Source organism: Cebus imitator, unplaced genomic scaffold (genome assembly GCF_001604975.1).
Source record: "Cebus imitator isolate Cc_AM_T3 unplaced genomic scaffold, Cebus_imitator-1.0 Scaffold322, whole genome shotgun sequence".
Taxonomy (NCBI): domain Eukaryota; kingdom Metazoa; phylum Chordata; class Mammalia; order Primates; family Cebidae; genus Cebus; species Cebus imitator.
The window spans coordinates 2,608,534-2,619,674 of record NW_016107637.1 but is presented as its reverse complement, the minus strand read 5'-3'; the positions used below and the strand labels follow the sequence as shown (position 1 = coordinate 2,619,674).

Genomic DNA, 11,141 nt, shown 5'->3' with positions numbered 1-11,141 from the left:
ATGGCGCGATCTCGGCTCACCGCAACCTCCGCCTCCTGGGTTCAGGCAATTCTCCTGCCTCAGCCTCCTGAGTAGCTGGGATTACAGGCACGCGCCACCATGCCCAGCTGATTTTTTGTAGTTTTAGTAGAGATGGGGTTTCACCGTGTTGACCAGAATGGTCTCGATCTCTTGACCTCGTGATCCACCCGCCTCGGCCTCCCAAAGTGCTGGGATTACAGGCGTGAGCCACCGCGCCCGGCCAATGTTACGTTTTTTTAAAAATTAAATAGGCCGGGCACAGTGGCTCACACCTGTAATCCCAGCACTTTGAGAGGCTGAGGCGAGTGGATCACGAGGTCGGGAGTTCAAAACCAACCTGGCCAAGATAATGAAACCCCATCTCTATGAAAGAATTAAAAAAATATATATGTATATATAATGTGTGTGTGTGTATATATATTATATATATATTATATATATATAATATATATATATATAAATTACACATTTCTAATTCTTTTGTTTTTCTTCACCAGAATCTCCCTTAGCAATTTTTTAGTTACATTTTTTAAATGGATTTGGGTTCCTTTTTCTCAAAGAACCTGAACTGCCTTCACTTAACTTCTCTACATTTCAGTGCTCCTAGAGATAGAGAAATCAAGGGCATTATTATTGTTAGCACTGCTTTTCAGCCAAAGAGAAGAAACTGAGAGCGATGAAGTATCTTGCTTAAAGCATCACATAGTATAGCTCCTAGGTAGCAAGGCCAGGACTAGAACCTGCACCCCTTGCCTTGCACATGTTCTCACATCCTGTAACTTATCTGGCTGAAGAATAATTTAATAAATGCTCTCCTAACTTCATGCAGGAGGCGGAACCTAGACCCCTCTTGACCCCTTACATCCCACTCATCGTTAAATTTTAAAATGATGTTCTCTGAAATTTTTACTTTATTGTAGCGTAAAATGCAGCATGAGGATGAGGGTCCAGGCTGATAGGTATTTCACTTAGCAACTATTTATTTAGTACTCAGAACACACTCGGTGCTAGGGTCAGGCACTGTAGATGAGTAGGGAGTGGGCCAGACAGGGACGAGATGAGCAGGATCAAGCCCAGGGGGGTGCCAGGTACCGCCGCTCCGGCTCCAAGTGATGCGCGCAGTGGAGGCGGGGCACGGTGATCGCGGAGCATCTGGGGACGACCGGCCTGAGGGAGGCCGCCAGTCCCACGGAGACGCCCATCGGAGCCGGACCCAAACGCCTCGGAGAAGACTCTCAGGGGAGGGGCTCCGCGGCCGTCGCAGGGCCCAGCCGTTAGTCCCGCCGGCCGCGAGGAAGCAGAGGACTCACCCGATACCAGCACTTGCGACTCCCCAAACTCTCTCATCCTCCCGGCCGGAAGTAAACTGCGCGATCCGAGCTGCTCAACCGCCCACCACGCACGCCCGGGCGCACGCCAGCAAGACGAGCTGCCGGACTGCAGCTCCCGGGATGCACTGCGACGGCATTGACAGATGCAGCAGCCAATAGACGGTAGATGATACCCTCGAGGAGCCAATCCCTCGGGCAGGAGGCGGGCCCTCTCTGTAGTTCCTCAGCAGTCAGTGGGCGTCTCCGCGGCGAGAGGCATGGACACCGCCCCCAACCCGTGCTCGCTGGTGCCGGGTCCCGTGTACCCCGGTCCAGAGTTCCCAGAGAGGTGAGTCCACTGCAGGTGGGTGCGGGACGCCGGGCAGCTCGAGGTAGTGTTGTCGCAGGCGCCAGCCCGAGCTCGCGCCGGCCGTGGAGTTCAGCTGCGCAGTGGGTTGCGGCAGCTTCGCCAGGCCGGGGGCTGGCTGGGCCGCGGGGCCGCCCTGGAGGCCGGAGCCGCCGGGCCTGCGGCGCCTCGGCAGCGAGCAGCCGCCTAGCTCTCGTGAACGAGGCTCTCCGCTCCCTCACACCCCCGGCTGACGCTGTGGCCTTGCTCGGTTGTACCGGTTAGCTCCCGATGACATGCGTCAGGTCGGTTTCCGCCGGGATGCGGGAGAGTTGGGGCAAGCTACCTGTGACAGCTTGAACTTTTCTTAGGAATTCCGCTCCACCCGCCGGTTAGAGCATATTTCTCATTTCACCCGAGACCTGTGTGCTTGCTACTGAAATAAAAGAAGTATTTTTTTCCCCAGAGTCCTTTTAGGACGTTATGACTTTTCTCCTTTGCAAAACTGCAAAAAACTGACAGGAAGACAAAACTCTTCCCACTCCCAGAGATCGCTTTGTCTTGAGTTTGGGGTAAAGACTAGCAAGTGAGGTTTTGTTTCTGCATCCCGTTCTCCCTAACATCCTGAGAAAACCTTCGTTTCTAGCGTCTTTCTGGCATTCAGAGAGACTTCTCTAGGGTCATGATTACAAAGGCTTAACCCATTACAAGGAGAGAGTTGTCTCCTGATCCCCAAAATGGCAGCTAAAATGGAGATAACTTTGAGCTCGAACACTGAAGATTCCTCTAAGCAAGAGAGACACATAATAACAAAACTAGAGGAGAAACGGGAGCCTACTCCGCAAAAAAACTGCCCGGATCCTGAGCTCTGCCGCCAGAGCTTCAGACGCTTTTGTTATCAAGAGGTGTCTGGACCCCAAGAGGCGCTTTCCCAGCTCAGACAGCTCTGCCGTCAGTGGCTGCAACCTGAGCTGCACACCAAAGAGCAGATTTTGGAGCTTCTGGTGATGGAGCAGTTCCTGACCATCCTGCCCCCGGAGATCCAGGCTCGGGTCAGGCATCAATGTCCAATGAGCAGCAAGGAGATTGTAACCCTCGTGGAAGATTTTCACAGAGCATCCAAGAAACCAAAGCAGTGGGTAAGGAGGGTCCTCTCCCATGATCCTGGGGATTTCTTTTTCATCTGGGTAATGTTTGGTATCCGGATCTCTCCCTGTTTAAGGACTGAGTCTCAGAAGTGGACTGGATGGCTTCAGAAGTTGCTTCCAGCCTCTATCTGGGAACCTACCCTGAGTTGTAACAGGTTTTTAGAAAACCCAACTACTGGCCAGGCGCGGTGGCTCACTTTGAGAAGTCGAGGTGGGCAGATCACCTGAGGTTGGGAGTTTGAGACCAGCCTGACCAACATGGAGAAACCCTGTCTCTACTAAAAATACAAAATTAGCCGGGCATGGTGGCACATGCCTGTAACCCCAGCTCTTCAGGAGGCTGAGGCAGGAGAATCACTTGAACCCGGGAGGCGGAGGTTGCGGTGCAGTGGGCCAAGATCCAGCCATTGCACTACAGCTGGGGCAACAAGAGTGAAACTCCATCTCAAAAAAAAAAAAAAAAAACCCACTGCTGATACTCAGTGAAGCAGTAGAGGACCAAGGTTCTTAACATTCTTTTATGCACCTTGTGCCACCAGAAATAATTGTAAGGTTCTTGTACCTTTTATGTCAGAACTTCCCCAAACTCATTTTCTTAGTTTTCCTACAATCAGAATTCTTAGCAGGCAGGATCACCCTTTTGGATAGCAGTTGGACTTTGGGGAACTTAATTTCATTGGAAGTTCTAGCTTATTGTGTTTCCAGTGTTTAGCTTATTGTATTTTTTTTTTTTGAGATGGAGTCTTGCTGTGTTGCCCAGGCTGGAGGAGAGTGGCATCATCTTGGCTCACTGCAACCTGCGTCCACCTTGGGGTTAAAGCAGTTCTTGTGTCTCAGCCTCCAAAGTAGCTAGGATTACAGGCGCCCGACACCATGCCCAGCTAATTTTTGTATTTTTTAGTAGAGAGGGGGTTTCACCATTTTGGCCAGGCTGGTCTCAAACTCCTGACCTCAAGTGATCCTCCCACCTCAGCCTCTCAAAGTTTTGGGATTACAGGCATGAGCCACCACACCTGGCCTAGCTTATTGTCTTTTTTGTTTGTAGTTTTTTTTTTTTTTTTTGAGACTGGGTCTCACTGTGTCACTGAGACTGGAATGCAGTAGCACGAGCTCGCCGCTGCCTCCACCTCTGGCTCAACTGACCCTCCCACCTCAGCCTCTCAAGTAGTTGGGACTGCAGGTACATGCCACCACAACTGGCTAATTTTTGTACTTTTGTAAAGACAGGGTTTCTCCACGTTGCCTAGGCCGGTCTTCAGTTCTTGGGCTCAAGCAATCTGCTCGTCTTGACCTCCCAAAGTGCTAGGATTACAGGTGTGAGCCACACCATGACTGGCTTATTGTCTTTAGATCAGGAAGTTACAGTTCAGTTGGCCAATGTTGCCACTGCTTGCCACTCCACTCCGGGAAATCAGACCCCAGTCAGGACCTAGGCAAGAAACAAACAGCAGGTACTTTGGAAAATAGAACTTGTTAGGGAATGAGGGTGGGGTGGTTCTCTTAGATCTCTACTACTACTGGGATCTGCTTACCAGGAAAGCCTTTGGCAGAACAACGCATTAGATAAGAAGGGTTTTTAACAGCCCCTCACCATACTGCTTTCTGTTCCTGGGGGGCCTATTTCCAGCAGAAGTAGGTAGGAAGATGGTGTGTAGAGTAGGCATCTGATGGCCCAGTGTTGTGACTGTTTCTGATGTTTGTGCCAGCAACTACCCTGATGACTTTGACTCAGGCCCTTGAGAAAGGCCCAGGCTTTAGGGGAAGCCACTCAGCTGACTTGTAGCATCCTCGTTCGTGTCATTCTACATGCCCTTACCTTTGCTTCCTTTGAGGGTTTCAGTGGTTTCTATGAAAGTTGATCTCTAGATGGTTATCAGCAGTTCCCAAAGTAAATAGGTCATTATATAACAGTGAGAGATCAAGCTTCCCTCAGTCCTGAAGGATGGAATTAATGGATGGGTCTTGTTCCTAGGTGGCTGTTTGTATGCAGGGGCAGAAGGTGCTCTTGGAGAAAACTGGATCGCAGCTTGGAGAACAGGAACTGCCAGACTTTCAACCACACACTGCTAGGAGAAGTCTCAGGGAGACCTCTCCAGCAGAGTCTTCCCAGGCGGAAGCTTATGACCAGCTGAGCCCCCATCATTGGGAGAAATCCTCGCTCCTCCAGGAACCAACCCCAAAATTGGCTGGGACAGGTAAACACTCTGTGCCGTTTCTCTCTCTCTCATCAGTCCTTTATCTCCATCAGTGTATCTCATGGTTCTGAAAAGGCATAGACCACATGTGTGTGTGTTTTTAAATGTTGTATATAATAGTAGGTGATTATTCCCTAAACAAATTTCACCAATTAGAATGGTGGTGATACTATAAATATGTTTTTATCATTTTCTGTTAATGAATATTTGACAATCCAGTGTATGACAGGATTGTACCAACTTTTCTGTCCCTTTAAGAACTTCTTTTTTTTTTTTTTTTTTTTTTGAGACGGAGTCTCACTCTGTCGCCCAGGCTGGAGTGCAGTGGTGTGATCTTGACTCACCACAACCTCCGCCTCCTGGGTTCAAGTGATTCTCCTGCCTCAGCCATCTGAGTAGCTGGGATACAGGCACACAGCAGCATGCCCGGCTAATTTTTGTATTTTTAGTAGAGACAGGGTTTCACCATGTTGGTCAGGCTGGTCTTGAACTTCTGACCTCGTGATCTGCCCACCTCGGCCTCCCAAAGTGCTGGGATTACAGGTGTGAGCCACTGCGCCTGGCCCAGAACTTCTTATAGAAAAGACAGATCCAAATATGGCCACAGATGAACTTCCATGCAAGCTATGGTTGAGTTTCATTACTTAAAATGCTCTCCTGTTTAGAAGGGGCCTGGAAGAGGAAAAGCTTCACCCCATATCATTTATCTTTGTCCTCCTCTGTGATGATGTTTGTACTTTAAATCCTCGAATCGATTTCCCTTTCTCTGATGTGATACTTGTGTTACCGCTGCCCTTGTTGTATACAATCCTGTGATCTCTAAGCCTGAATGACAGTGACAATTTGGCCAACCCTGGTGATGTGAATATAAGATACAGTGAGCACGTTAGAGAAGAGGGTTATGACAACACAAAATCCTTATTTTCTTAACATTTGCTACATTCAGTGATGTACTGTGTGTCTTAGTCTCTTTATATATTTGCTGCTAATATAAAATACTAGAGACTAGGTAGTTTATAAATAACAGGAGTTTCTCACAGTTATAGAGGCAGGGAAGTGTGAGTTCAAGGTGCCATCATGGTTGGGTTCCAGTGAGGGCCCTCTTCCAGATCACAAACTAGCCTGCTTCTCTCGGTCCTCATGTGGTGGAAGGGGAAGACTGGCTCCTGGGAGCCTCTTTCATAAAGGCATTAATCCCATTCCAGTGAGGGCAGCACCCTCATAACCTAATCAAAGGCCTCACCTCCCAAAAGCCCCATCTCCTAATACTATTACCTTGGGAGTTAGAATTTCATATGAATTTGGGGGAACATAAACATTCAGCCCCTGGCAACCACAGCCTACTTTTTGTCTCTGGATTTGCTTAGCCAGGACATTTTATATAAATGGAATCACATAGACTGGGCACAGTGGCTTACACCTGTAATCCCAGCACTTTGGGAGGCCAAGGCAGGCAGATCACTTAGGCTGGGGCATTCAAGACCAGCCTGGGAAACATGGTAAAACCCTGTCTCTACAAAGGTACAAAAATAAGTGGGGCATGGTGATGGACGCCTGTAATCCCAGCTACGTGGGTGAGCTGAGGCAGGAGGAGCACTTGAACCTGGGAGGTCGAGGCTGCAGTGAACTGAGATTGTGCCATTGCACTCTGCCCTGTGTGAAAGTGAGACCCTGTTTCAAAAAAAATAACAAATAAATAAATAAATAAATGGAATCACACAATATGTGGTCTTTTGTGTGTGGCTTCTTTCACTGAGCATGTTTTCAAGTTTTATCCATGCTGTAGCATGAATCAGTGCTTCATTTCTTTTCTGTGGCTGAATAATGTGCATTGTATGAATATATTACATGTTGGTTACCTGTTCATGTTGGCTTATCTGTTCATAAACTTTTGGGTTGTTTCCACTTTTTGGTTATTATGAAGAATGCTGCTATAAATGTGTGTTTTTGTGTAGACATGTTTTCATTTCTCTTGAGTATACACCTAGGAGTGGACTTACCATATGCTAGGTCATTAACTTATGAGGAACTACCAAACTATTTTCCAAAGGAACTGTACCATTTTACATCCCCACCAATACTATATGAGGATTCCAGTTTCTCCACATTCTTGCTAGCACTTGTTATTGTCCTATATCCATCCTATTAGGTGAAAAGTTTTGATTTGAGGTTTTGGTTTACATTTCCCTGATGACTAATGGTGTTGAACATCTTTTCTTGTGCTTATTATCCAATTACATATCTTGTTTGGAAAAATGTTGAGATCCTTTGCTTATTTTTAATTAGGTTATTTGTCTTTATTTTTTATGAGTCCTTTATATACTCTAGGTACTAGACTCATATATAATTTGCAAATTTTTTCTCTCATTCTGTGAGTTGTCTCACTTTCTTGATAGTGTCCTTTGAAGTACAAATGTTTTTTATTTTGTTGCAGTCTAATTTATCTGTTTCTTTGTTTATGCTTTGGTATCATGTGTAAAATACCATTGCCTAATCCAAGGGCACAAATATGTACGGCTGTGTTTTCTTCAAAGAGACATAGATTTAGGTATTTGGTCCATTTTAAGTTAATTTCCCCCATACATAAAGAAATAAGTCAATTTTATATATGATTTTGAGGTAGGAATCTGTCTTAATCTGGTCAGGCTGTTATAACAAAATGCCTTAGACTTCCCACTTGTAAATAACAGAAATGTATTGCTCACTGTTCTGGATGCTGGGAAGTTCAAGATTAAGGTGCCAGCAGATTTGGTGTTTGGTGAGGGCCCATTCCTCATAAATGGTGCCTGCTGTGAGTCCTCACATGGAAGAATGGGCAAACTAGCTCTCTTGGGCTTCTTTTATAAGGACACTAATCCCATTTATGAGGACCCCACCCTTATAACCTAATCACCTCCCAGATGCCCCACCTCCCAAGACGACTGCATAGGTGACTAAGTGTCAATATATGTGTGTTGAGGGACGGGGGGAATAAACATGTAGACTATAGCAGGGTCCAACTTCATTCTCTTGTATGTGGAAATCCAGTTGTCCTAGTATCATTTAATGAAAAAAGCTATTCTTTTCCCATTGAATTGTCTTGTCAAAAAGTAGTTGACCCTGATCTTATAGATTGATTATTTACATTTGAATTTAATTAAAATTAAATAAAATTTAACATTAAGTTCTTTAGTCACAGTAGTCACATTTCAAGTGCCCAGTAGCCACATAGTTACATGTGGCTAGTGGCTGCCATTTTAAACAGCATGCATGCAACTCTGCATGCACAGGCATACACACACACATTTTCCACATCACAAGGAGTCCTTCTCCAGATCCTGTGACTTCCCGCAGGCTGTTTGAGCTTATCTCCATCCAGACCATCAATCCTTCTGTAATTAGGATATATGGCTAACCTGTATTCCAGTTTCTGAACTCATATACTGTCAAATTTGTAATGAAAACACCACAGTCTCTGAACTTACCATCTTTTGAAGAGAAGGTAGTTGTCAATTAGTGTTTACTAAGTGAGGGGTATTTGTTGAAATAGCTAAGGCACTGGGCTACAACAGTAAAATTTACAATGTTGAGATTTCACCTCTCTTCCTTCTTTCATTCATTAGTGGATACCCTGTTCTGACAGGTTTGCTTTTCCCTGTTCTTCCTTTCCTAAATTTTTCCCTAAAGATAGGAAGGAGGTTGGAAAACTTGGTTCCTAAATTTAATATAAATCACAGTCACCCCAGGAGCCTGCAGATTATCAGGCCCAACCCCCAGAGATTCTGACCTAGCAGCTTTGGGGGAAGGGTGAAGAGCCTGCTTGTTTAACAAGTGCTCCAGATGAGTCTAATGCAAGTTGCCAATGGAGGGCCACCCTTTGAGAAACCTTTCAGAGTATTTCATAACTCTTGCTGAAGTTATTTCTTCCAAGCACAGAAAATGAAGCATTTTCTTTCTAATTATAGAGGCCCCCAGAATGAGAAGTGACAACAAGGAAAATCCACAACAGGAAGGGGCCAAAGGAGCAAAGCCATGTGCAGTGTCAGCTGGCAGATCTAAAGGGAATGGCCTGCTGAGTCCTGAACCAAGAGGGGCAAATATGACTGAATCTCGGTTGTCACGGAGGCAGGTCAGCCCCCCAAATGCTCAAAAGCCATTTGCTCACTACCAGAGACATTGCAGGGAACTGGAATACATCAGCAGCCCCCTAAAAAGCCACCCACTGAGAGAGCTGAAGAAAAGCAAAGGAGGTAAACGGAGCCTGAACAACCGTTTGCAACATCTTGGTCACCAGCCCACCCGCTCAGCAAAGAAACCCTACAAATGTGATGACTGTGGGAAAAGCTTCACATGGAATTCAGAGCTGAAGAGACACAAGAGAGTCCACACAGGAGAGAGACCCTACACGTGCGGAGAGTGTGGAAACTGCTTTGGGCGGCAGTCAACCCTGAAGCTGCACCAGAGGATCCACACTGGAGAGAAGCCATACCAGTGCGGCCAGTGTGGGAAAAGCTTTCGCCAGAGCTCAAACCTTCACCAGCATCACAGGCTCCACCACGGGGACTGAAAGTAGTACTCCATGCTTTAGATTCATAAGAAAGGTGTTTGTGTTTCTCCTCCCCCTCACTTGCATGTAAATCACAAAGACTGTGTGACTTACAAGGAAAGCAAGATGCCCTTGTGGAATGATGCACATTCTGCTGGTGAGGAGGCCCAGAAGAGGCTGACCAGGGCCTGACCATGCATGGTGACAGGGTGAAGAGGTGGCAGGTCTGGGCATTGGGGCAAAAAGAACTTAAGTCTGCAGAGAACAAGGAGTAACAACTGAGAGAGAATAAGGACAACCCTGTAGGTGCTGCTTGTTAAATCATCCCTCTGTTGCTTTATCCTCTAAAATATGTTAAGGGATAAATTCTATATATAGTTATGCATTTGCTGTCATACCAGACAATTTTTTATCATGCACATACTTCTTTAATAAAGATGAGTGATCTATGATAGTTTCAAGGCAAAGTTCATTGGAAAATAGATCCCTCAATATTCTTTCTCTAATTCCTAGCCGTTTATAGCAAAGGATGAATTAAATGAGAATATGCACATTTGTGTGAGAAGAGTTTCCAAGTAATTAGATGATGCTTTTACAAAAAGAAAAAATTACATTTGAGGGAACTTTTTGTATCAAAGCACTTTTTTTTTTTTTTTTTTTTTTTTTTTGGAGACAGGGTCTCACTGTTGCCCAGGCTGGTCTTGAACTCCTGGGTTCAAGCAGTGCTCCTGCCTTGGCCTCTCAGAGTGCTGAGATTACAAGTGTGAGCCACCATTCCTGTCCTCAAAATGCCTCTGATTGAGGGGAAAAATAAAAAATCTATACAGTTGCTGCAACCCCAACCTAACACATAAGGAAAAACTACAGTGAGAAGCAAGTAGTGGACAGAGACTACTAAGGAGATGTAAGAGGGAATTCTTCCCACTCTCCTTTCTCATTAGCCCATTAGCCTTAAGAATAACAAAATGCAGCAGGGGCACAGTGGCTCACACATATAATCCCAGCACTTTGAGAGGCTGAGGCAGGATAACTGATTAATCCCAGGAGTTTAAGACCAGCCTGGGCAATGTAGCTAAACCCTGTCTCTAGGAAAAATATTAGCCAGGCATGATAGCACATGCCTATAATTCCAGCTGTTCTGGAGGCTGAGGCAAAAGGATTGCTTGAGCCCAGGAGTTAGAGGCTATAGTGAGCTATGATTGCACCACTGCACTCTAGCCTGGATGACAGAGTGAGACCCTGTCTCGAGGGGAAAAAAAAAGGATTGTGATAATGAAAATATTCTAAAACTGGATTATGGTGATGGTTGCACAACTTAGTAGATTTACTAAAAATCACTGAAATGGGTTAATTTTATGATATGTAAATTGTACCTCAACAGCATTTTTTTTTTTTTTTTTTTTTGAGGCAGAGTCTTGCTCTGTTGCCAGGCTGGAGTGCAGTGGCGCAATCTCGGCTCGCTGCAGCATCCACCTCCTGGGTTCAAGTGATTCTTATTTTTAAGTGACAAAACATATAAAAATAGGTTCTGGAACTAAGCCTGAGAGATATCTAACGCCACCTCCTTGTTTTCTCAAAGTGTAAATTAAAATGCAA

The 11,141-nt window shown here is 45.7% G+C and overlaps 2 protein-coding genes across 4 annotated transcripts in view; one reads left to right on the top strand and one right to left on the bottom strand.

Moving 5' to 3' along the window:
- The window catches only part of LOC108286580 (zinc finger and SCAN domain-containing protein 32), a 14,263-nt gene extending 12,668 nt beyond the window's left edge, over window positions 1-1,595 (bottom strand). For both annotated transcript variants that reach the window (XM_037729879.1, XM_037729880.1), the window contains exon 1: window positions 1,332-1,595. The gene's annotated coding sequence lies outside the window, so the exon portion shown is untranslated. The remainder of the gene's footprint in view (window positions 1-1,331) is intronic.
- A 6-nt stretch (window positions 1,596-1,601) lies between these two features.
- On the top strand, window positions 1,602-9,994 carry ZNF174 (zinc finger protein 174). 2 transcript variants are annotated; one of them, XM_017504495.2, is made up of 3 exons: window positions 1,602-2,816; window positions 4,798-5,020; window positions 8,965-9,994. In XM_017504495.2, the coding sequence occupies exons 1-3, from the start codon at window positions 2,415-2,417 to the stop codon at window positions 9,564-9,566; spliced, it is 1,227 nt and encodes a 408-aa protein (XP_017359984.1). In that variant the 5' UTR covers window positions 1,602-2,414; the 3' UTR covers window positions 9,567-9,994. The 2 variants fall into 2 exon arrangements, with proteins under 2 accessions (XP_017359984.1, XP_017359991.1); XM_017504502.2 differs by lacking the exon at window positions 8,965-9,994 and adding an exon at window positions 5,589-6,687.
- The last annotated feature ends 1,147 nt before the right edge of the window (window positions 9,995-11,141 follow it).